At 55.3% G+C, this 24,737-nt stretch overlaps 2 protein-coding genes across 4 annotated transcripts; one reads left to right on the top strand and one right to left on the bottom strand.

The window, feature by feature from the left end:
• Nucleotides 1-672: 672 nt before the first annotated feature.
• LOC138732387 (uncharacterized) lies at nt 673-7,860 on the bottom strand. Of its 2 annotated transcripts, XM_069878985.1 has the most exons (5): nt 7,633-7,859; nt 5,885-6,007; nt 4,634-4,920; nt 4,388-4,543; nt 673-1,650 (listed from the first exon to the last, which is right to left on the bottom strand). In XM_069878985.1, the coding sequence occupies exons 1-5, from the start codon at nt 7,679-7,681 to the stop codon at nt 1,486-1,488; spliced, it is 780 nt and encodes a 259-aa protein (XP_069735086.1). In that variant the 5' UTR covers nt 7,682-7,859; the 3' UTR covers nt 673-1,485. The 2 variants fall into 2 exon arrangements, with proteins under 2 accessions (XP_069735086.1, XP_069735085.1); XM_069878984.1 differs by having other exon boundaries at nt 4,388-4,920; nt 7,633-7,860.
• GALNT6 (polypeptide N-acetylgalactosaminyltransferase 6) lies at nt 6,831-23,332 on the top strand. 2 transcript variants are annotated; one of them, XM_069878968.1, is made up of 11 exons: nt 6,831-7,005; nt 15,159-15,754; nt 16,777-16,949; nt 17,990-18,139; nt 18,432-18,666; nt 20,614-20,731; nt 20,840-21,040; nt 21,551-21,682; nt 22,379-22,480; nt 22,586-22,738; nt 23,134-23,332. In XM_069878968.1, exons 2-11 carry the CDS (start codon nt 15,267-15,269, stop codon nt 23,245-23,247), a joined length of 1,866 nt encoding a protein of 621 aa, XP_069735069.1. In that variant the 5' UTR covers nt 6,831-7,005; nt 15,159-15,266; the 3' UTR covers nt 23,248-23,332. The 2 variants fall into 2 exon arrangements, with proteins under 2 accessions (XP_069735069.1, XP_069735070.1); XM_069878969.1 differs by lacking the exon at nt 6,831-7,005 and adding an exon at nt 14,688-14,711.
• Nucleotides 23,333-24,737: the final 1,405 nt, after the last annotated feature.

Raw genomic sequence — 24,737 nt, forward strand, 5'->3', positions numbered from 1 at the left:
GAGATGCTCAAACCCTCAGATCGTTTCTGTGGCCTCCTCTGGACTTGCTCCAAAAGATCCATGTCCTTCCTGTGCTGAGGACTCCACAACTGAACACTTATCACCTTAATTATCCATCCTCGTATGCAATTGCTTGCCCCTCTTCTTCAAGGCAAAACTAGAACCTTGCTTAAGGGCAAACCACAGCCCAGCGTGGTTCACCGAGGCTATAGGACCAGAAGCTGCACCCTCTGCACCCCCCATTTGCACCCACTCACCACCTGGAGGGCCTTTCCTTCCAAAGGTGTTTTCCTCAAGAGGCTTGGCAGAAAGATGGAACAGTAGAATCATAGAATAGCTTGGATTGGAAGAGAACTTGAAGATATCTAGTTTCAACCCCCCTGCAATACGCAGGGACACCTCCTACTACATCAGGCTGCCCAAGACCCCATCCAGCCTGGCACTGAACACCTCCAGGGATGAGGCATCCGAAACTTCCCTGGGCAACCTGTTCCAGTGCCTCACCACTCTCATTGTGAAGAAATTCCTCCTTATGTCCAGTCTAAATCCGACCCTCTCCAGTTTATACCGTTCCCCCTCCTCCTATCACTCCACGCCTTTTTACAAAGTCTCTCCCCAGCTTTCCTGTAGGCCCCCTTCATGTGCTAAAAGGCCTCTACAAGGTCTCCTCAGAGCCTTCTCTTCTCCAGGCTGACAGTAACACGCGTGGTCACATCCCTTCACTGGAGGAGCCCCTTTCTGCTCCACTGCTCTCTAAACACAGCAGGATCTGGGCCAGGAGAGGTGACACCATGCCCATGGGTGCCAACAAGCCTCTTCCCACCCACAGAGGGATCAATTAAACGCCCATAAGTCACTGACCTGGACATTATGAAGTTTTAACATGAATAATAAGAGCTCTTGGTCATGCCCTTCCCGGGAACACTTGGAAGGTGCGATCTGGTCCCCATGCCTCCAAGCCTCTCTCAAAAGGCCAGTTCAGGTTTAGTGACTGTGAAAATCTTGTCATTCTCCCACCTAACCATCCACGTTCTTGGAAAAAGCCAATGTGACTTCCAACCATCCCTGTCTATTTATGGAAAATTCATTTCCACTCAGGGAAAGGTACATTTTGACAATGTTCTGTTTCCCATTGAGTTACAGCTCCCCTGATCAGCCCTGCATGAGCCTGGAGCTCAGGACAGAAGCTGCTTTGATATCTACAAAGCTCAACAAGCCAAAACACATTCAGAGCCTTCAACTTCCCCAGTGTATTGGACCAGGTTTGAGAGCACACTGGACTACACAGAAGATTGACACCCTCACTGGTCCCGGCCAAAGCCAGTGGCAGGATATCAGCAAAGTCCCAGGATCTCAGCAAGGTCCAGGATCTCAGCAAGGTGCAGGATCTCAGCAAGGTCCAGGATCTCAGCAAGGTGCAGGATCTCAGCAAGGTGACACTGGTCAAGGTGCAAATATGCAGATTTCCAAGCATGAAGACAAGTCCTACTTCGTATGGGCTAAGACGTGCTTTAAATAGTCTGCTTGGCCCACTGCGTCCAAACGGAAAATCTCCTGGCAAATGTCACAAGCCTGAGAACCCTCCAAGGCGAGGACAGCACCTTGCCCAAGCGTCCCATCCTCCAGCATCCAGCCAGGCGTCCAAGACGTCTGTGAAGAGCGAAGAGGAAAAGTGATCAGTAGGAACATCTGAGGCAGCCTCTTTGCCAGCCTCCATCCCCAGGCTTCCCCTGCCAAAGCGCAGCCTCCAGGAACAACCACCATGGGTTTGTGGCTGCAGAAAGCCTGGACTAAGGGCTGCTTCCCCGGGCCAGAGTCTAGGGGAGTTTGAGTCCCCCCTAGCTCCATCCTCGCCAAATCCAGAGGATCCTGTCTCCATACAGCACCTGAGCATCCTCCATCACCCATCGCTCATCCCTCAGCAGCTGCAATCACTGCCCAGCATTTGTGATTTCCTTTTTGTGCCCTTAATCATGTAAGTGCTGATAAGAATAGTGGAACCCTCCCAGACAGACACTGCTGGCAGTTCTGTCTTTCTTCTCCTTCTTCTTAAAAAGAAACCAGCTTCTAAACACAGCCCAAGCTGACAATCAACAGCTTTCCACCAAGACTAGGTTGGATGTGGTTTGGAGCCCACTTATCCAGAGGGAGATGTCCCTGCGCATGGCAAGGGGATGAAATTGGATGGGCTTTGAGGTCCCTTCTGACCCAAACCATTCCATGATTCCATGAATATGGAGCAACAGCAGCTGTGAAATAATTTCCGAGAGCCTCATTTGGAAGAAGGAATGAAAGCAAATGGGGACCGTCATTACAGGGACCCTCATCAGCAGGTCCAGAGTTGGTGTCCCACCCATAGCACAGATTGTGATGGCTCACCAGAAGGATGCCTTTAGAAATAATCCTTTGGGGGGCATGTAAATCAGAGAGGATAAAGGAAATATTTAAAAGCTCATTTAATTTGCAGATCCAAAGAAAGTTGATACAGTCTTTCCCCTTTGAGACTGAATTAATTGCTTCAAGGATTCCTTAGGGCCTCAGAAAGGATCATGGGATCTCCCAAATTGCATCAGGTCATAGAATCATAGAATGGTGTTGGCTAGAAGGGACCTCAAAGCCCATCCACTTCCAACCCCCTGCCATGGGTAGCAACACCTCCCACTGGATCAGGAGACTCCAAGCCCTATCCAACCTGGCCTTGAACACCTCCAGGGATGGGGCAGCCACCACTTCTTGGGGCAACCTGGGCCAGGGCCTCCCCACCCTCACAGCAAAACATTTCTCCCTAACACCTCATCTCATTCTCCCCTCTCTCAGCTCAAAACCATGCCCCCTTGTCCTGTCCCTGCCCTCCCTGATCAAGAACCCTTCCCCAGCTTTCCTGGAGCTGCTTGCAGTACTGGAAGCTACTCTAAGGTCTCCCTGGACCTTCCTCTTCTCCAAGATGAACAATCTCGATTCTCTCAGCCTGTTCTCATACAGAAGGCTCTCCAGCCCTCGGATCATCTCTGTGGCCTCCTCTGGACTAACTCCAACAGGGCTCAGTGCTGGGTCCAGCCCTGTTCAATGTCTTCATCAATGATCTGGATGAAGGCATCGAGTGCACCCTTAGCAAGTTTGCGGACGACACTAAGCTGGGTGGAAGTGTCGATCTGCTGGAGGGTCGGGAGGCTCTGCAAAGGGATCTGAACAGGCTGGACCGCTGGGCTGAGTCCAATGGCATGAGGTTTAACAAGGCCAAATGCCGGGTCCTGCACTTGGGGCACAACAACCCTATGCAGTGCTACAGACTGGGAGAAGTCTGTCTAGAAAGCTGCCTGGAGGAGAGGGACCTGGGGGTGTTGGTTGACAGCCAACTGAATATGAGCCAGCAGTGGCCCAGGTGGCCAAGAAGGCCAATGGCATCTTGGCTTGGATCAGACACGGCGTGGCCAGCAGGTCCAGGGAGGTTATCCTCCCTCTGGACTCGGCACTGGTGAGACCGCTCCTCGAATACTGTGTTCAGTTCTGGGCCCCTCACCACAAGAAGGATGTTGAGGCTCTGGAGAGAGTCCAGAGAAGAGCAACAAAGCTGGTGAAAGGGCTGGAGAACAGGCCTTATGAGGAGCGGATGAGAGAGCTGGGGTTGTTTAGCCTGGAGAAGAGGAGGCTGAGGGGAGACCTCATTGCTCTCTACAACTACCTGAAAGGACGTTGTAGAGAGGAGGGTGCTGGCCTCTTCTCCCAAGTGACAGGGGACAGGACAAGAGGGAATGGCCTCAGGCCCCGCCACAGGAGGTTCAGGCTAGACGTTAGGAAAAAATTCTTCACAGAAAGGGTCATTGGGCACTGGCAGAGGCTGCCCAGGGAGGTGGTTGAGTCACCTTCCCTGGAGGTGTTTAAGGCACGGGTGGACGAGGTGCTGAGGGATATGGTTTAGTGTTTGGTAGGAACGGTTGGACTCGTTGATCCGGTGGGTCTCTTCCAACCTGGTTATTCTGTGATTCTGTGATTCTGTGACCCATGTCCTTCCAGTGCTGAGGACTCCAGAACTGGACACAGGGCTCCAGGTGGGTTCTCACCAGAGTGGAGAAGAAGGGCAGTATCCTCTCCCTCCCTGCTGGTCCCACGGCTTTGGATGCAGCCCAGGATACACTTGGCTTTCTGGGCAGCAGATCTGCTTGGAGGCCAGATCTCAGGGGTTTGTACACCTAATTCTCCTGGGACCCCAACAACTGGGTGCCTAGAACCTTTTTCAGGACATAGCCCTAAATCTCCACTCCACCACAGCTTCCCACATGTCATAGCAGAGCTGATGGACAGGATGCTGAGGACTGACAGATGTCATTATGCTGGGAAGAGCACACAAGCATCACAGACAAAAATTTCCATCAGCCTCATAACTTACCTTCACAGGTCCTCGGATCTCTACTGACATTTCAGCCTCAGCAGGCAGAGCAATTTCACTGGGAGCATCTTCTCTCCAAAAGGCTTCTGGGGCTTCATAGAGGTCCAGAAGAGTCAGGAAGGCATCCCCAACAACTGGGTTTGGTGTCGCAAATTCCTGTGGGCCGCAGCAAGCTCTCACTTCTTCTCTGGGGGCTTTCACAGTAGGAAGCATCCTACAGGTTTTCGGCCACGTGTCTACACCCACCTTCTCGTTCCTCTCAGCTTTCTTGCTGCCAAAGGCTGCAGTGAGAGCCGCTTCTCCAGTTCCCCCGCCGAAGATGTTGCTGTTGGTGTTGCTTGGTGGACACTCACTGTCGAAGCTGGTTGGTGTGTCAAGAGTGTGAGGCTGTACCAGGGGATGAGCAGAGCCCTTGGTGGTGGAGATGGTGGATTCTGGGGCCTCTGAGTGTTTTTGGTAGTTATTCAGTGGTCTTTTCCCTTCTTCCATGACCATATCCTCCGTGCACTGGATTGGCAGTGACACAGGGATATCTTGGAAAGAAGCAAGCCAGAGAGGTCATTCCTGGGACTTTAACAGCATTGGTGCTTTCCCTTCCATTGCCTCATTCTCCTTCCACACTTTTGAAACAACTGAGCACTACCTTCTTGCTGGCAAACCTCACCTGTCTCCATCACTCAATGAAATACAAGGCTGGCCCAGCAAAGAAAGGGCAACCAGGGACAGCCAGGGAGAGCTGCGAGCTGGAGGAGCAGTAGGTACCTCAGGAGATGTTGAGACATCACTGCGTCCCCAAAAGCTGGGCTGATCCCAGTGATGGCTTTGGTTTGGGCACTCTTTGGAGACTTAATTTGCACCAGCCCCAGGAAGGAGACCCAGATGGTGGAGCTGCGGGGCAAGGAAGCGAGCGCAGAGGTGGGGAGCAGGAGAACCTGCCCAGCAGCTGGTTTCCTAGCACATGGCAGCTGTTTTCCTAGAGCTGATCACTCCTGACCACAGAAAACACCCTTCAGGGTTGGGAACAGCATGCAAAGCCCTGCAGGTGGGATGTGTCCGCTGGGGGGACACAGACGAGCACATGGACCAGGGAGATTTCTTGGAAGACCAGGCAGGTTGATGGGAAGGGGTGAGAATGTGTCTCCAGGTGGTTTCCGGGCTGTGGAGGCTCCACCACCACCTCTGCTTCCCAAAACTGCTCTAAGCAATGGGTTCCCCCTGCACCACACTCCTTCTCCCTCTCCTTAATGAGCAGCAGCGGTGTTAACACAGTTCTGAGCCGACACACGTACATGTTACTCCACATTTGACGGAGAAGGCAAAGCCAGAAAGCAATGACAGCCAGCGTGGGTTACAGAGCATGCTTCTGCCTCAACCCACCTTCATGTTACCCCCACTTTCCACAGCAAATTTCTTGCCGGAATCAGGACAAAGGTTCAAACTACACTAGCCAGCCAATGCCTGCAGTTTCTACACACTGTCCCTAGCCCTGCTGCTTACCAAGGTTGGGTCCCTTCCTGGCCGTCAGCTTCTGGAGGAGCTTGCCCTGCTTGATGCACAGATCCTGTAGCCTGGCAACTTCCTCACGGAGCTGGAGGAATATTTCTTCCATCTCCACTGTGCCTAGTCAGAAGAAAAGCAAGAGGAAACGATGGGCCATGAGTTATCTGAAGGTGTCGAAGTGACTCCAAGTTGGTGGAACGGGGAAGATGGGGTTCCTTTGTGCTGCAGAGCCTCTGGAGCTCCCGCATGCTCATGCGTGCAGGACTGCAAAGAAAGAAGCCCTCCCAGTTCTTTTACCATTTACACAGCAAAAACTGAAAAGGGAAGTGATTCTGCCTGGGCCAGGGGATAACTACAGGGCCAAGCTGGGCTTTTCCACCTCGCAGCCCACAGCTGCCACAAGCTCAGCTCCAAACAACCAGAAAGTCCCATTTATTGAAATATCTACATGGAAAAAAGTTGCATTTCCCATTCACTTAGCACCAAGGGAATTAATTGTTTGTGAAGTGGCATGAGAGCAAACTCCAGACAACAAACCCATACAGGGAACAACAGCCAAGTTTTGGGGGTACAATCCCCCTCCCTTGAGATGCTCAGCACCAAGCTGCCCCTTCTGCTCTCAGAAATACCCTGCAATTAAAACCAAGCTCCTGCCCACACAGAGTGCATTAACCAAATATTGTTACTACAACAAAAATGCTCTCTGTGTGTGTTCAACACATTTCTCCTTGCTTTAACAGCTGTATTGTGCATTGGACTTTCCAGATTTATCGTATTGCACCAATTATTACCAGTCTGAAAGACAATAAATAAAACCAAAGCTCCGTACCAATCTGCAAGCCATCTGCAAGGTACATTTTAATTTGAAAGATTCGTTCAATTGCAATTAGCATAAATATGCAAATCAGCTTTGCTTCCTGTCATATTTTCCAGGTTCACTGCTGCTCAGCACTGCAAATTTAAGCTCCGGCTGTGTAATTGGGGGCTTGGCTGGTACGTTTGATGGAGCCTCTGCTGATGCTTGGAGCGATGTGGATTCCCTGGTAGGGGCGAAGGGCAGAAATCCCACCCAGTCTGAAGGAAACGCACCCGGCGCAAGGAAAACTGCAGACAAAATGGTAAGGTTCGCTTCCAGCCCAAGTAATTCTGCGCTTCTCACACCACAAACATGCTGTGACCCTAACTGCAGCGTATTTTCAGCTATTTAGGTCCCACTGATTCTTAAAACCAAGGAGAAACATTTTGCCCCTTCTAACTCCATAGCTAGCATATCAAATTAAAGATTAAGAAGATATATTTTGCCCGAGAGTTACATATAATGATGCCAATTAATTATTAAGCAGTGTGCAATGTGGAGCTGTCATTCCCGAGCAAGGCTGTATTGATTTTGTACGATTCCTGCTGGTTTTGTCAGTAGTTAACTGCTGCTTCATTTCCCCCATATTATTTTTGTGACGCTGTCAGGACGGGGCACAGGGAGAGTTTAATCTCCTGCACAACCTGAAAAGCATTTCACAAATTGCAATTAAATGAAGCAAAGAGAACACAAAAATCCTGGGGAAATTGGATGCTCGGGGTCCACTGAGCAACGCAGAGTGGCAGAAACTGCCTTTAGCCCTCTTCTCCCTTGGCGACTGGGAACAGGGCTGGTTTAGCTCAATGAAAACCTCATCCCCAACGTGTGCCCCACGACAGGACCCGGTGTGGACCCTGGGAAGCCAAAAAGGTCCATTTTTTGCACTTACTGTGGCGAGGGGCCCTGTCAAGCCCAGCCGGGCGGCCACGACGCGACATCGGGCTTGGCGAGGCGCAGCTGCAAAGAGTTCAGCAGCAGCAAACTGTGGGGTAGGGAATTTCCCCTTCAGTTTTTGTGCTGAGAGTGAAACTTCTGCAAGGCGGTGAGGCAGGAAACAAAGGGGCAGTGAATTACAGGCAGGCGCTGCACAAACCCAGGGTTTAAATTTAGCTCTGAAAAGCACAGGAGACAGTTCTGAAGGCTGAGGGTTGGCCTCATGGTGGGTGAGTGTTGGCTCCTCTCTGCGCCACGCTGGGTGAGCCTGATGCCTTTTCTGTGCCTCAGTTTCCCCTTGTCTTTCTCTAGTGACTCAGAGAGATTTAACATGGAGACCCTCAAAATCCTCCATACAGCATAGCAGCAAAGGTGAGATCCTCAGCTGGGCAATGAGGACCTGCGAGGGCTCAACCCTCGGGATCCTGGAGAAGCTGCAGTGGTTTTTCCCATTGCCTTCCTTTGTGTCTCAACCGCAGCCACTCCTGGGGAGTTTAGGGGCTGCTCACACACTTCTTCACAAGCAAAGGAATCCTCTGCTGAAGGGCTCGTACCTGTCACATCTTCCCTCAAGGGGCTCTAAGCCACAATTTCACCTCTCCGCTGTCTCACTTGGGTTTCCCAGGGAGTTCTTGTGTCGTGTCCAGCAGCTGCTGATCCTCTGTCTGAAGCTGCATGAAAACACCACCCTTTGGGCTTAAACCCAGGGTGTGAGAAGGTAGAAACAGGGGGCTCAAGGCAGGGGGGTTGATAGTTTTGGGGGTCACAGTGGAGAGCAGCTCACTGGTGCTGTCAGCTGATTGATGGGGAGAGACAGGCTAGTGAGGGAGGACACAGAGGGTTGTGAATAATTCGCATCTTCCCTTGTTAATGGTCTGTTTATAGTGACCGGCGTGATCGCAAAAACTAGCACCAAGGATTACTGCATCCCAGCACAACCAGCAATAAATAAACCCCCAAGCACAGTGAGTCGCTGCCCTGGAGCAGGGAAGCACAGGAGGCTCCATTGCACCTGCCGAGTTAGTAATAAAGGAAAATAATCACAACAAACATGGCAGGAACTGAGGGACGAGCGTGGGCAGGAAGGACACTCGTACCCTGCCAGCTCCTCAGTAGAGGATCCGTAGCTCCTGGCAGCACCCCCAGCCTTCACTGCTCCAAGCACACCTGGGGACAGGGCCCTGTGACCTCCACAGGGCCCTGTGGTTCCCAGAGCCCCTGTTCCCAGTCCCTTGTGGCTCTTATGGCCTCTATAGGGCTCTGAGGCTCCCAGCATGCCCCAAGTCAGGCCCCTCTGGTCCTTACAGCCTCTATAAGGCCCTATGGCATCCGACAGACAGAGAGCCAGGGCCTTGTCACCCCTATGGCCTCTATAGGGGCCTGTGGCTCCTGGAGCCTGTGTTCCCAGACCCTTGTGGCTCTTATGGCCTCTATAAGGCCTTGTGGTTCCCAGAGCCCCCGTTCCCAGGCCTTATGGCCCTCCAAAGCCAGGCCCCTCTAAACCCTATGGCCTGTGTAGTGCCCTCTGGCACCCAAAGCCGCTGTTCCCAGACCCTCCAGTCCTTATGGCCTCTATAGGGCCCTGTGGATCCCAGCACCACTAGTGCCAGGGCCTTCCAACCCCTATAGCCTCTTTAGGGCCCTATGGATCCTAGTACCAGGGTCCAGTCACCCCTTTGACCTCTACAGGGCCCAGAGGCTTCTGACAGCTCCTGTTCACTGGTCCCTCAAGTCTCTACAGCCTCTATGGGGCCCTGTGGCATCCAAGAGCCCCAGTGCCTGGCCCCTGTGCCCGGTGTCAGGCTCCTATATCCTCTACAGCCCCTGCCGCTCCAGCTGCCCCTATCCCAGACCCACACGGCCCTTGTGTCTGTCACATCAGGAGGACAGGATGCCATCCAGAGGGACCTGGACAGGCTGGAGAAGTGGGGCTGTGGGAACCTCATGAGGTTCAACAAGGCCGAGGGCAAGGTCCTACATCTGGGCCAAGGCAATCGATGCTTTCAATGCATGATGGAGGATGATATGATTGAGAGCAGCCCCAAGGAGAGGGACTGGGGGTGCTGGGGGAGGAGAAGCTCAACATGAGCCACCAACGTGTGCTTGCAGCCTAGAAACCAACCATGTCCTGGGCTGCATTGAAAGAAACCTGGCCAACATGGTGAAGGAGGGGATTCTGCCCCTCTACTCTGCTCTCGTGAGAACCCACCTAGAGCAGGTTACATTCTGAAATCCCCAACATGAGAAGGATATGGAGCAGTTGGAGTGGGTCCAGAGAAGGCCATGGATGTGATGTGAGGGCTGGAGAACCTCTGCTATGAGGCCAGACTGAGAGAGTTGGGGTTGTTCAGCCTGGAGAAGAGAAGGTTCTGGGGACACCTTAGAGCAGCTTCCAGAACTGAAAAGGGCTCCAGGAAAAACAAGGGCATGTAGTGATTAGATGAGGTTCTAAATTGAAAGGAGGAAGATTACAAGTGTAACTGGAGGCCAGTTCCAAGTGGTGTCCCCAGGGCTCAGCGCTGGGTCAACCTTGTTCAATGTCTTTATCAATGACCTGGATGAAGGCATCGAGTGCACCCTGAGCAAGTTTGCAGATGACATTAAGCTGGGTGGAAGTGTCGATCTGCTGGAGGGTAGGGAGGCTCTGCAAAGGGATCTGAACAGGCTGGATCCATGGGCTGAGACCAATGGCAGGAGGTCTAAAAAGGCCAAATGCCGGGTCCTGCACTTGGGGTACAACAACCCCTGGCAGTGCTACAGACTTGGGGAAGAGCGGCTGGAAAGCTGCCTGGAGGAGAAGGACCTGGGGGTGTTGGTTGAACAGGAGCCAGCAGGGGCCCAGGTGGCCAAGAAGGCCAAGGGCATCTTGGCTTGGATCAGACACGGCGTGGCCAGCAGGGCCAGGGAGGTTCTTCTCCCTCTGGACTCGGCACTGGGGAGACCACTCCTCGAATCCTGGGGTCACTTCTGGGCCCCTCCCCACAAGAAGGATGTTGAGGCTCTGGAGCGAGTCCAGAGAAGAGCAACGAAGCTGGGGAGGGGGCTGGAGAAGAAGAGGAGCGGCTGAGAGAGCTGGGGGGGTTTAGCCTGGAGAAGAGGAGGCTGAGGGGAGACCTCATTGCTCTCTGCAACTCCCTGAGAGGAGGTTGTGGAGAGGAGGGAGCTAGGCTCTTCTCCCAAGGGACAGGGGACAGGACGAGAGGGAATGGCCTCAAGCTCCACCAGGGGAGGGTCAGGCTGGACATCAGGAAAAAATATTTCATGGAAAGGGTGATTGGTCCCTGGCAGAGGCTGCCCAGGGAGGGGGTTGAGTCCCCTTCCCTGGAGGGGTTTAAGGGCCGGGTGGACGAGGTGCTGAGGGACATGGATTAGTGATTGATGGGAATGGTTAGACTTGATGATCCAGTGGGTGATTTCCTACCTGGTGATTCTATGATTTAGATGAGACATTAGGAAGAAATTCTTAACAATGAGGGTGGGGACGCACTGGCTCAGGCTGCCCAGAGATCCTGTGACTGCCCCCTCCTTGGAGGTGTCCAAGGCCAGGTTGGATGGGGCTTGGAGCCTCTGACCCAGTGGGAGGTGTCCCTGCCCATGGCAGGGGTGGGACTGACTGGGCTTTGAGGTCCCTTACAACCCCCCCGCCACTCGGGCTGGCCCCGTCCCACACCCCCTTGGTCCCTGCAGGCCCCAGTCCCCGCGGGGTCAGGCGCGCTGGGCCCGGCGGGCGGCGCTAGGACCGCGGCGGGGCGGTTCCGTTGGGCGGGCGGCGCTAGGACCGCGGCGGCGCCCTCGGGCCCCGTGCACCTGTACCCCGGGGCGGCGGCAGGTGGAGGCGGAGGCCCCGCCCCTCGCGCGCGCCGGCCCCGCCCCGCCCCGCCGGCACCTGCGGCCCCGGAGAGGGGTAACCGGGGGGCGTGTGGAGAGAGCCGGGGGGCAGCAGGTGAGTGGGGAGGGGGGGAGAGCAGGGGGGGCAGCAGGTGAACGGGAAGGGGGGGAGAGAGACGGGGGGGGGCAGCAGGTGAGTGGGGAGAGGGGGTTACCGGGGGTGCGGGGGGGGGTGGAGAGACACGGGGGGCAGCAGGTGAGCGGGGAGAGGGGGGGAGCAGGGGGGGCAGCAGGTGAACGGGAAGGGGGGGAGAGAGAGAGACACGGAGGCAGGAGGTGAGTGGGGAGAGGGGTTTACCTGGGGGGGGGTGAGTGGAGAGACACGGGGGGCAGCAGGTGAGTGGGGAGGGAGAGTCACCCGGGGGGGGAGGGTGGAGAGAGACGGGGGGACAGCAGGTGAGCAGGGAGCGGGGGGGAGCAGGGGAGGCAGCAGGTGAACGGGAAGGGGGGGAGAGAGAGAGATGGGGGGCAGCAGGGGAGTGGGGAGTGGGGGGGGGAGCAGGGGGGGCAGGAGGTGAACGGGAAGGGGGGGAGAGAGAGAGACACGGAGGCAGGAGGTGAGTGGGGAGAGGGGTTTACCGGGGGGGGGGGGAGTGGAGAGACACGGGGGGGCAGCAGGTGAGTGGGGAGGGAGAGTCACCCGGGATGGGGGTGGAGAGAGACGGGGGAACAGCAGGTGAGCAGGGAGCGGGGGGGAGCAGGGGAGGCAGCAGGTGAGCAGGGAGGGGGAGAGAGAGAGGCGGGGGGCAACAGGTGAGCGAGGAGGGAGGTGTCACCGGGGGGGGGGGGGCAGCTGGTGAGCGGGGAGGGGGGGATAGAGAGAGGGAGAGAGAGAGAAAGAGACGGGGGCAACAGGGAAGAGGGGGTCACCGCGGGGGGGGGGCGGTGGAGAGAGACGGGAGGCAGCAGGTGAGTGGGGAGAGGGGGAACGGGGGGGGCAGCAGGTGAGTGGGGAGGGGGGGGTAACCGGAGGGGAGAGGGGAGGAGAGATGGGGGGCAGAAGGTGGGTGGGGAGGAGGGGCCGGGGTCACCAGGAGGGGGGGGGTAGCGGGGAGAGACGGGGGTGGGGGGGTGTCGCTTGGGGGGGGGCAGCGGGGAGAGAGAAGGGGGAGCCGCTGGGGGGAGGGGAGGGGAGAGGGACCGGGGTCACCGGGGGAGCTGGGACCCGAGGCGGGGGGCTCCAGGCTTACCGGGTGAACAAGAACTGGGGGGACTCCGGGGTCACTGGGGGAGCAGGGACTGGGAGGGGACTCCGGGGGGGTCCGGAACCGGGGACTCGGGGTGAGTGGGGGGCACGAGGGCTCCCTGCGCTGATCCCGGTAGAGACCTGGGGGAAAGGGGAGCTGTGGAGGGTCCCAGTGTGGAGCCCCCTCCCTGGGGAAGGGGAGCTAGGGGGTCCTGGTGTGGAGCCTCTCCCTCCCCCAAGGAAGAGAGTCCCAATGTGAAGCCCCCCCTCCCCAGAGGAAGGGGGTGTCCTGGGACAGATCCCCCCAGTGGGAAGGGTCTGGGGTCCTGGGAGAGAGCCCCCTGTACCCCCACACACCATGATGCGCAGGATCCGGCCCCCTGGGTCACAGAGGTGCCAGCCAGCTCCTCCGCTCCTGAGGGTCCAGGACCCCAGGGCTCATCCCGGCTGGGGTGAGGCCAGCGCCTCGACATCCCCACGGGAGCTTCACCCCGAGCAGCTCGCGCCTTCCGCTCGCGTCCCCTGGCATTGCCAGTTCCTCAAACTGGAGCCATGCTGGGATGCTCTGGGGATTGCTGCTCAGCGCTGCCCCGTGACCAACGTGCCTTCTCCCCCATCCCAGCCGCTGATGGGGTCACGGGGTGGTGCAAGGTTGCACCCTGATTGCCATCTTTTTGCAATCCTGACCACTTCCGACATCGCAGTCGTGGCCGCCGGCTCACTGCCACGTGGAGAGCCACACGTCGACCACAGCCGCCCTGTTTGCTTTCGGGATTGGTGTTGATTTGCTTTCATTTGATTGATTTTCCCTTTTTTTGCACCCCCACCCCGGCTCTGTCAGGGACCTGTCCCTCAATTTCCACTTTTCCCTGCGATTCCTCCCTTTTGAGGCACAGAGGATGCTCGGGTACCACAAAATTCCCACCAAAACCCCTTTATCTCCAACCCAACGGGCTCTGCTGGATAATTTAGGCACTGGTTTTTCTGTGCACAGGGTGAGTCTCATCCCAACGTGGGGTTTGGGAAACGAGTTGGATGGGGTGGATGGCATCAGCCCCGTGTGTTTGCAGGTGTGATAGGGACCTCGCATCACAGGTCATTGCAAAATCCCTTCCTGGCACCTTTTTGGGGTGATTTTGAGGGAAGTTTTTCCATTATTTTTTTTTTTGGTGGGGGGAGAGGGAATGAGGAGTGAGTTTGGAGTCAGGAGATGAAGCGTTGCTGTTGTGCACAAACCTGTGCCCCGTCTCTGGGTGCCGAGTGCCACCCTGGGGTTTATTACCATTGCACAGTTAACGAATGTGCTTCGTTAACGTGGTAGGAAAGAGACTCTCAAGAGATGCAGACATGGTCGAAATGGAGTTTTCCTCCCCAAAACAGGTTGCTCTTCACTTCTTGCCTCCTTGCATGGCAGCATCTTGCACCACGCAATGAATCCATCGGGTCTCAGGGGGACCGTGGGGTGGGAGCATCAAATATGAGCAGAAATTGAGGTGGATCGGGGTTTTCCCCCCTTAATTCCGCTCCACTCACGTAGAGCCGGTGCCGCCTGTTCCTGCTGCGCCCTTGGCAGTGAAGCGTGGTCCGGCTTTGATCCCAGCGCTGCCAGTGACCCCGAGGTCCCCATCGTCCCTCCTCCTTTGGAACCAAAGCTTCCTCGCCCTTGAAGCTGCTGGAGGTCCCTGTTCGCTGCGGGGCTGCGCCATTGCCAAGGTGATAAAAAGAAAAGGCATAAAGGGAAGAAAGGAGAGGGGGGGACCCCGAGGAGGAGATGCTGGTGAATGGACCCCACAGAGCTTGTCCGTGCGGCAGCGGTTCACAAAGAGTGGCCGCGGGCGGTGGGAACGCTCAGCGGAGCTTTGCCACCGGTGCTGAGTTCCCAGTAGCTGCTGCACCAGGCAGGACACCGGACACTGACTGGATCCACTGCTCCGATTCAGACGAAACTGGAGCAACACAGGGTTTCAGACAAGTTTTCCTTCCAAGTGACGCTGCAGGCAGGGAAAATGACCCAGGAAAGGTTCTTTCCAAAAATATTTTGGCACGTTTTGCGGCTTTATTTCAGCTCTGTCACAAAGCTCCTGGCGGGCATGGGAAGGGAAGGGACGCAGCTGCAGCCGGCTTGGTCACAGGAGAAGAAGCTGCTGGGAATGTCCCATCCATGCTGGCTGCATTCAGCACCGCTCGCAGCATCTCTCAAACCTCTTTTATTCCTGGTGTTTTCATTTTTAGCATGGATTTACAGGCTGTAAGGATAACAGGGGGAGTGGATTTCACCGGTCTTGCAGGGAGTGAACTTTATCTTGATATATAATTAATATTAAAGTTCCTATTATATGAACACCGGGGGATGCAGCCAAAGTGCATCCAATCTGAATTAACCTGTAGGTGTTTTTCCCTCTCTCCAGCTTAGTGGAGTGGTGCAGAGCATCATGAAGCACCTCAAGACCCCACACCCCTGAACCACCCATCGCTGCAGGGAGCACCCTCTGGAAACCACGCGGCAAAAAGGAAAAATGAAGCTTTTGCGGCGACGCTACAGCCCCTTGAAGGTGGCTTTGGTGGGTGCCGTCTTTGTCATCTTCATCTTCATCCTGCAGAAGGATGTGGGGAAGAAGGAACCGGGCGAGGAGCCCTGGTTGAAGAACATTGTCCAAGGGAGGGACCAGGTCCTTGACCTGATGCTGGGGGCAGTCAACAACATCCGAGATTCGATGCCAAAGCTGCAGATCGGCGCTCCGGTTCAGCTGGAGGAACCGCTGCCCAGCGCTCGCTCCTGCCTGCCTGGCGTCTACACCGCAGCGGAGCTTCGGCCGCTGATGGAGAGACCCCCACAAGACCCCGGCAGCCCCGGTGCCGACGGCAAAGCCTTCAAGAAGGATCAGTGGACTCCAGAGGAGACGAAGGAGAAGGAGCAAGGTTACGAGAAGCATTGCTTCAACGCCTTCGCCAGCGACCGCATCTCCCTCCAGCGAGCACTGGGACCTGACAGCCGCCCGCCGGAGTAAGAGCCGTCACCCAGAGCTGTGGGGCTGCAGGGCAAGGTTAACGTTAAGGGGGAATAGAAGCAGAGCAGGGTATCGCAAAGCGGTGGTGGTGGATTGAATAGAGGGAGGGGGGAAAAAATACATCTATTTATTATTATTTTTTTCCCTATTTTCATAGAATGGGTTGACTTGGAAGGGACATCAAAGCCCTCAAAACCTGGCCTTGAACATGTCCAGGGATGGGGCTGCCACGGCTGCTCTGGACAACCTGAGCCAGGGCCTCCGCATCCTCACAAAAAAACATTTCTTCCTAAGATCTCATCTCAATCTCCCCTTTTTCAGCTCAAAACCATTTCCCTCATCCCTGCAGTCCCTGATCAAGTTTTTTGGGGTGTTTTTTAACAGCCAGTGGTTGCTCTTTGTGTCTCCACATACCTGCTTGCAGCCTGATGGCTCCAGCGTCTCCCCCCGCCTTTTCCCCTCCTCTCCCTCTTTTACTTCAGCCAGTTCCAGTAATCGGACTTTTTATTTTCTTAGCCAAGTGGAACAGCTTCAGACCCCGCTGGGGTTGCTGGGGGGGTTGATGAAGGAAGCAGGGAGATTTCCTCACCCGCCCTCCGGCTGTGGGCTGCTGGATTAAAGTCTGGATCCCCACAACCCTTGCCCATGCAAGGGGGTGGGCTAGGGGGCTTGGGGGGAGTTTAGCGGGGAAAAAAAGGCTTGAATAGGAGGTAGAAACCCAGCCCTGGCATGGAAACCACCCCCACCCCACACCGGCAGGCGATTATCTGTGCTTAGCAGGTGTAGCAACAACAATGGGGGCCACAGTGGGGCCGAGCGGGTGGCAGGAATGCGATTCACTGCCCTGGCGGCACGGGGGGAGATGTAGAAATCAATTGAAATCAAAGTGGCGATGAGGCCAGAGCTTCTGGGGCCAGGAGCTGCTCTCCTGCTGCGGGGTCTGGAGAAGACAAGAGCTGTTTTGTTTCTGCTGTGCCCCCAAAAATCTTTCTTAGGCCGCTGCTTTTCTCTCTTGGAGGTGCATCGACCAGAAATTCAAGCGATGTCCCCCCTTGCCCACCACCAGCGTCGTCATCGTCTTCCATAATGAAGCTTGGTCAACGCTACTGCGGACAGTGTACAGCGTTCTGCACACCTCCCCAGCCCTCCTGCTCAAGGAGATCATCTTGGTGGACGATGCCAGCACGGATGGTGGGTGGGAGGCAGTGGTGGGACGTGGGAGGCCGTGGCGGGATGCAGGAGCTGGAGGGATGCAAGGAGATGCTGAGCATCTTTCCATCCCAGGAGCAGTTCTGAGCCACTCGGAGAAGTGGCTTGTGCCAACTCTCCGACATGCTGACATCCTGGGAGGTGTCCAACAACTCTTCCCCGTTGTTTCATCCACCTGGCAGTGCCCTCGGGGATTTTCCGTTCTCTGTTAACCCAGCCCTGAGAAAAAACAGGTGCTCCTCCCGAATCCTGCGCACACCTTGGTTGCTGGCTGCCTTGCCCGCCAGGCTGCAATCCTCATTAGCTACACCCAGACCTAATTAGCGCTGTGGTTTGGTGTCAGGGTGCTGCAGAGGAATGGACTTTGTTCTTGCCCTGCAGATAAATGCTCCTTTCCTGCTCACAGCATCTGCATGGGCTCCCAAGGAGCAGACACCTTGGGGCTGTGTGGGACTTTAGTGCCCATGAGCTTGGCTCCCACGATGATGGGGACATGGGTCAGGTGCTCCTGAGCCTTGGGGACACGGATTGTGTGCTCCTGAGGCTTGGATTCCCTTCCTCAGACAGGTCTCCAGATGTCCCAGCTCTCACTGGGCCATTCCCAGCTTTTGGCTTGACCGCATCTGCCAAGGAAGGAGATAAATTCCAGTTCCCCAACTTGTCGGTTGTCCCTTTCCTTGATGATAACTCACCCACTTGGTCCCAGTGATGCTTCAATCGCAGGACATGAGACCTCACCCTGTTGCTCCCCTGGTCTCTCTCTAGCGAGTGATTAGATAGGGTGAATGGGCAGCTTCTTTGCAAAACCCACTTTCTTTAACCAAAAACTTGCTTGGATTTGGGGGAAAGGAGGCTCCATGTCACCCTGAGCCCACGGCCAGTCCAAACCTGGGTGTGGATTGTGAGCAGGACCTCCTGCGAGGGGCAGGGATGGGCTGGGGGCAGCAGGGTGGGCAGCTGGGGCACAGGGACTGGCATCTCCTGTCTCTAAACAAGCTGGTTGCTCCTTCTCCCACCTCCAGACTACCTGAAGGATGAGCTAGATCGTTACGTGCAGCAGCTCCAGATCGTACGAGTCGTGCGGCAGAAGGAGAGAAAAGGGCTGATCACGGCACGGCTGCTGGGGGCCAGCGTGGCCAGCGGTGAGGTCCTCACCTTCCTGGATGCCCACTGTGAGTACCCAGCACCTCCTGGGTTCCCCAGGGAGCCAGGGGGGATGAAGTTCTTCTTGGGAAGAAATGTTTTCCTGTGAGGGTGGGGAGGCCCTGGCCCAGATTGCCCAGAGAAGTGGTGGCTGCCCCATCCCTACAGGTGTTGAAGACCAGGTTGGATGGGGCTTGGAGCAGCCTGATCCGCTGGAAGGTGTTGGAAATGGATGGATTTGGAGGTTCTTTCCAAACCAAACGGTTCCATGATTCTATGAAGTTGTCTCCACTCAATGGCCAACCCTTCCTCATGCCACAGGTGAATGTTTTCATGGCTGGCTGGAGCCCCTCTTATCCCGCATCGCTGAAGAGCCCACAGCTGTGGTAAGCCCTGACATCGCCACCATCGATCTCAACACCTTCGAGTTCTCCAAGCCTATCCAAAATGGCAAACAGCACAGCCGAGGCAACTTCGACTGGAGCCTGACCTTCGGCTGGGAGATTGTCCCACCCCGGGAGAAGCAGAGGAGGAAGGATGAGACCTACCCCATCAAGTGAGTCATGACAGGAGGGGTTTGTTCAGCCTGGAGAAGAGGAGGGTCCAGGGAGACCTTAGAGCAGCCTCAAGAACAAGGCGGGGCTCTTGATCAGGGAGTGCAGGGGTAGGACAAGGGGAACAGTTTTGAGCTGAAAGCGGGGAGATTGAGTGAGATTTTAGGAAGAAATATTCCCCTATGAGGGTGGGTCAGGCCCAGGTTGCCCAGAGACATCGTGGCTGCCCCATCCCTGGAGGTGTTCAAGGGCAGGTAGGATGGGGCTTAGAGCCCCTGATCCAGTGGGAGGTGTCCCTGCCCATGGCAGGAAGTTGGAGCTAAATGTGCTTTGATGTCCCTTCCAACCCAAACCATTATTGATTCTGACTTTTGCCCACTTTGGAGCTGGTGTCCTGGTAGCCCAGGTGGGATGAGCCTTGGGGGAACACCGTGTCCATAGCCAAAGGCTGCAAGGTGACCTGGATGAGTGTGGGTGGCAGCTGCAGGGTTGCTTAGGGAGGCATAGCCAAGGGTGGAAGAGTTGGGTGCCCTCTGCTGGGAAACTGCCCCTTCAGTCGGTTTTGCTCTTTTTTTTTTTCCAACAAACAGATTTTCCCTGTTGGTTTTTGCACCTCTGGGTGGGTGATGCTGTCGTTTCCCCTGTGGGATGCTTGGTTTGGGGGATCTCAGGTGGCTTTTGCCTGGGAAGAGAAGGCTCAGGCGAGGCCAGAGGTGTCAGAGGAGAAACGTCTGTCATGGTTTGTTGAACAGGAACCATTTGCAAATCCACCTTTGAACAGCCTCTAGGCAGCCCTCTGCTCCTACAAAGCCTCTTGTGAAGGGTTTAATCCCTGTCTTGTATCTTTTTCTTCTCAAACACCCAACTGCCTGGACAAGGGGTGGGCACCTGCGCTGGCCAAGCAGCCTGAAGACTTCACTTGTGGATCAGATCGCACAACCTCCTATTTTTAACCCCTATTTTGCACAGGGAGAAACCTTCTATGTTTTTTTTTCATCTGTACTTGTCCATCAGTGCCCCACAAGTAGCCAGGTGCTCCCACCGGGAGATACCGGACACGCTGCCTGGCCCCAGCCGCAGCCTGGCCGCAGGTCTGGCTTTGTGCAGAGGTCACTTGGGAGATGTCCCTGTCCCAATAAAGGTCCCTTGTACCACGAGCCGCCTGTTTGGCTCCCGGCAGCATCTCATCTCCGCTTGGCAGGAATGCAGCTGCTCAGCGGATCCTGTTGAATAAAAGCAAATTTCTGTTCCCAGCTCTAAAGATCAGATGGAAAAGACTAGAGAAGCAGAGCAGTGAATGGGGCGACGGGCGCTGAGCTCTAATCTCCCCCCTTCTTTTTGGCGATTGGTTTTCAGTAACAATATCCTCCTTGCGCTTTCAGCCGAGGCCCCGCAGTGTCACACTGGCACCACCGCCTCTGGCCAATCTTGGCAGCATGAATGGCCCCTCTGGCAAAGCCACCGCATGGAATCATGGAATGGGTTGGGTTGGAAGGGACCTCAAAGCCCACCCAGTTCCACTCCCTGCCATGGGCAGGGACACCTCCCACTGGATCAGGGGCTCCAAGCCCCATCCAACCTGGCCTTGAACCCCTCCAGGGATGGGGCAGCCACCACTGCTCTGGGAAACCAGGGTCTCCCCACCCTTACAGCAAAACACTTCATCTCAATCTTCCCTATTTCAGCTCAAAACCATTCCTGTCATCCCATCCCTGCAATCCCTGATCAAGAGCCCCTTCCCAGCTTTCCTGGAGCCCCTTTCAGTGCTCCAGGCTGAACAATCCCAGCTCTCTCAAATCCAAGGCACAGCTGGATGAGGACATGGCTGCAAAGTCCTCGGTGCCCACCACGAGGGTTGTGATGTCCCCAAAACCCAGGCTTCTGCTTTTCTATTTTTATTTCAACCCTATTTTTCCCTGTTTTGAGCTCTGCTTCTCTGTCTCCTGTAGGTCCCCAACCTTCGCTGGTGGCCTCTTTGCCATCTCCAGGTCCTACTTCAATCACATTGGCTCCTATGATGATCAGATGGAGATCTGGGGAGGCGAGAATGTTGAAATGTCCTTCAGGGTAAGGATGGGTCAGTTCTGTCTTCAAAGGGCATCTGCAGAGATGCTCCTTTTTGTGGGGGCATGGGAGGGCTGGACACACCACGTCTCAGCCATGGTCTCTCTGTAGGTCTGGCAGTGTGGAGGCCAAGTCGAGATCATCCCTTGCTCCGTCGTGGGTCACGTCTTCCGCTCCAAGAGCCCCCACACTTTCCCCAAGGGCACCCAGGTCATCTCCAGGAACCAAGTCCGCCTGGCTGAGGTCTGGATGGATGACTACAAGGAGATCTTCTACAGGAGGAACCAGCAAGCTGCTCAGATGGCCAGAGAGGTATCGGGCGTGCTACTGGGCTGCTGGCTCTCTTGGAGGGCCCAGTCCAGCTGGGAGCTCAGAGGCAGGAGGTGGGCTCAGCCTGGAGCTGGGAAGGCAAATGCAGGTAGAAAGATGTAGCCAAAAAACTGGGGTTTATTTTTTTCTCTTTAGCCATGATGTTTTTTAGTAGAAAACCATCAAATTTCCCATCTTTTAAAGTCTTCTTTACACACCAAAGTGTGGTGCTGTGGTGCCAAAATGTCCTGGCCCTCTTGGTGAGCTGAGGGCACCTGCCAAGGACCAGGGATGTCTTGTGAGGTCCCACCACCAGTCTTGGTCCAGAGCAGCTGGTGCCAAGGATTAGGGATGTCATGTGAGGCCCCACCACTGCTCTCAGTACAAAGCACACCGCGATGAACACTGATGAAGGTGGGAGGACCCTTCAGCTCTCAGCTTGGGAGGGGGTTTTGGCTTTCCCTTGCTGGCTTTCCCGGTTAGTTTAATTCTTTTACGTGACTTTGTCGATAGAAGACGTATGGTGACATTACAGACCGGCGCAAGCTGAGAGAGCAGCTCCACTGCAAGAACTTCACCTGGTACCTCCAGACTGTCTACCCAGAGATGTTTGTCCCTGACCTGACTCCAACATTTTACGGAGCGGTAAGGTCCAAATGCGCTTGGAGCGTCCTCCTGGGCTCAGCCCTAGAAACAGCCAGGACAGGCTGGGTTTGGGGGTTTTTTTCACATTGAAGGATTTGGGTGCAACCACATCCGTCACCACGTCTGTCACCAGCTGGCAGGGCCGGTTTTGGCTCCGGATGACTGGAATCCGGCAGAGCTGGTTTGGGGCAAGTTAGGGGTGGGGGACCCGCTGGGATGTGGCACTGGGTGAAAGAGCTGAATGCTTCCACAAGTGCCGGGCTGGCAATGGCATGAAAAACTGAGCTGGGATGGGCAGGATGCGGAACACCGGCTTCATCCATTGGGGTGGGGCTGCCAGGAAAAGCCTCTTTTCTCTGAGCCAGGCACTGAGGTCCAAGTCTGATCCTGCCCAGCCGAGGCGATGGGAGAGCCACCATTGGATGTGATGAGGGCTGGGTGCTGGCTCCCATCCGGGTTTGAATACTTCTTTGCTTTCTGGATCCTTGTCCTGAGCAGCTCTCACCTTTGCCTGAGACAGAGGCGTTGGCATGGGCGTTTCTCACATCCTGGAAAGGACAAGGGACCCGGACGCCGCACCTGGCACTGGGATCATGTTTCTACAGCACTCATTGAGGCCAAACCTCAGGCGGGTCCCCACCCTGGGACCTTGAAGCCCAGCTCACCCCATGCCCCTTGTTTTTCCTCCCTTTGCAGATTAAAAATGAAGGCACCAAGAGCTGCCTGGACGTGGGCGAGAACAACCATGGTGGGAAACCTCTCATCATGTACCCCTGCCACGGCATGGGGGGCAACCAGGTGGGCACGCAGCGACCCCAGTGCTTTCCCTCTTTCTCCATCCCCATGAGGTGACTTTCTGGTGGTGCAGCAGTGGGAGCTTCTCCTCTCTGGTCTCGCCCCCAGTATTTTGAGTACACGAGTCAGAGGGAGCTGCGGCACAATATCGGGAAGGAGCTTTGCCTGCGGACAGGATCGGAGTCGGCTGAGCTGGGAGAGTGCCAGTATCGAGGGAAACCCAGCCGGGTCCCAGCCAGCGAGGAGTGGGACCTGACACAGGTGAGGAGATGCTGGAAGAGGGGAGATTCAGATGAGATCTTAGGGAAAAATGTTTTGCTGTGAGAGTGGGGAGGCCCTGACCCATGTTACCCAGAGAAGTGGTGGCTGCCCGGTCCCTGGAGTTGTTGAAGGCCAGGCTGGATGGTGTTTTGAGCAACCTGATCCAGTGGGAGGCATCCTTGCCCGTGGGAGAGGGTTTGAAACTGGTTGAACTTTAAGGTCCTTTCCAACCTAAACCATTCTGCTATTCCGTGATTCTTCATCCCCAGGATCACTTGAGGGGGTGGTGGCATCATCCTTCTCATGATGATGCTTCTCTGGGACTGCAGGGAAGAGGCATCCTTCATTCATTCCCTTGGCATCACTGATCTGGTGCAATCTCTATATTTTGACAGGAACGGCTGATTAAAAACCCAGCCTCCGGAACATGCTTGACAGCACGAGGGAAGCACCCAGCGATGGTTCCCTGCAACCCAGCAGACTCCCACCAGCTCTGGTCCTTCACCTAGGCCAGGAGCGGAGCGGCCCGAGCCCCCGTCCATCCCAACCGCGCTCAGGGGAAACTAGAATCCAAGGAAACTTCTTTTTTTTTTTTGTATTTAAGAAACAAAAGCCTTAAATATGCTGCAATTTACACAGTGGCCTTGAACTCAGTCCCGTGCCTTTGGAGCCTGGGGAGCCAAGCGTGGCTGGTGGTACCCGTGGAGCCCAAAATCCAGTGCTCTTAGTGATGCCCAAGGATGCTCTTCCGTACCGGCTGCTGCTCATCCTTCCCGTGCCCTGCTCAGCCAGAGACTCTTCAAGTCCTAACAGGCAGTGGAAAACACAGCCGTGCTGCTCTGCCTGGGGAAACAGGGTGGGAAACTCCTGCCAGTGAGAAGGACAGTGACCCCCGTGTGGCTCATCATGCATGAGTGCCGATCGTGAGGGAATCCCACTGGTGCTCCTCGCCCACTCCAAGCACCACACGGCGCTGCTGCTGGGAGGGAGAAGTCAGGCCATTGGCCTTAGGAATATGCTGACTTGGGGGGGAGTTTGGTCAGTTTTTTAATTATTATTGTTATTATATTGTAATGATTCCTGGGTGTGATTCCTCCTCGTGCTGACCTGGAGGGGGTTCCAGCAGGAACGCACTGCAGCACACCCTCCTGGAAAGGCTTGCCCAGGTGCCAGATCTCCTTCCTCCCCTGTTTTTCCTCAAGCCAGACTGCTGTAGCTGCCCCTTTCCTTGCCATTTCATTTATTGTGAGGGGAAAACCCCTCCTGGAAGTGGTGTGGGGGTGGGAGAAGCTGACTTTGGATACATGACCTCAAATAAAGAGATGATTTATTTTACAGTTGTCCCATCTCTGGCTTCTTCCGAGCTCTCACCCCTGCTCTGGTTTAATTTCTCTCCCTCCTCCAGCCCTGGATTCTCCCTTTTGGGTTCCAAGCCACCTTTCCAACAAGGTACCGTATTTGGGGTGGTTCAGCTTTGGGTTGGGGTGGCCTTGTGCCAGGGTGGAGACCTCGCTGTGTTCCCTTCTGCGCTGGCAAAACAAACATGGGATTATTTGGAGACCTTTTTCCCAATGAAATCTTGAGATAAGATCAGAAATGCTCCAGGTGCTTTTTTTTTCTTTCCCTGGGCTTGGGTTTTTTTGGAGCCAATAATCAAAACCACCACAAACACTGTTTGCTGGCACCTCTTCCATCTGTGGTGCAAAAACCTCACTGCTGCTGGTTCCCCTGCCTTGGAATAGCCTCAATTCCTTTGGAGATAGGGAGAAGTAAAACTGAAAAATGAGAGGTTTGGTACAAACCAAATTGGGGTTTTATTTGACCTCAGAATAGTCTGTACAGGTGGGGGTTTTGGAGGGGATGAGGGTCTTGCCCTGAGTTTGAGGCAAGGGCCTCAAAGTTTGAGTTTGATCTCAGTTTCCCCGTCCTGTGGATGATCATAGAATCATTAGGTTGGAAAAGACCTTTGAGATCATCAACTCCAACCATACCTGTTCAC

Source organism: Phaenicophaeus curvirostris, chromosome 30, assembly GCF_032191515.1.
Source record: "Phaenicophaeus curvirostris isolate KB17595 chromosome 30, BPBGC_Pcur_1.0, whole genome shotgun sequence".
Lineage (NCBI taxonomy): Eukaryota > Metazoa > Chordata > Aves > Cuculiformes > Cuculidae > Phaenicophaeus > Phaenicophaeus curvirostris.

Bases quoted from the DNA above. Each gene is read 5' to 3' on its own strand.
- LOC138732387 (XM_069878984.1), bottom strand. From the start codon at position 7,681: ATGTCGCGTCGTGGCCGCCCGGCTGGGCTTGACAGGGCCCCTCGCCAC. The intron at 6,008-7,632 runs GTAAGTGCAAAA...TCTTCTGACTAG, and splicing joins TGACAGGGCCCCTCGCCACA to GCACAGTGGAGATGGAAGAA. The intron at 1,651-4,387 runs GTAAGTTATGAG...CGCTCTTCACAG, and splicing joins AGATCCGAGGACCTGTGAAG to ACGTCTTGGACGCCTGGCTG.
- GALNT6 (XM_069878968.1), top strand. From the start codon at position 15,267: ATGAAGCTTTTGCGGCGACGCTACAGCCCCTTGAAGGTGGCTTTGGTG. The intron at 16,950-17,989 runs GTGGGTGGGAGG...TCCCACCTCCAG, and splicing joins GGACGATGCCAGCACGGATG to ACTACCTGAAGGATGAGCTA. The intron at 18,140-18,431 runs GTGAGTACCCAG...CTCATGCCACAG, and splicing joins CACCTTCCTGGATGCCCACT to GTGAATGTTTTCATGGCTGG.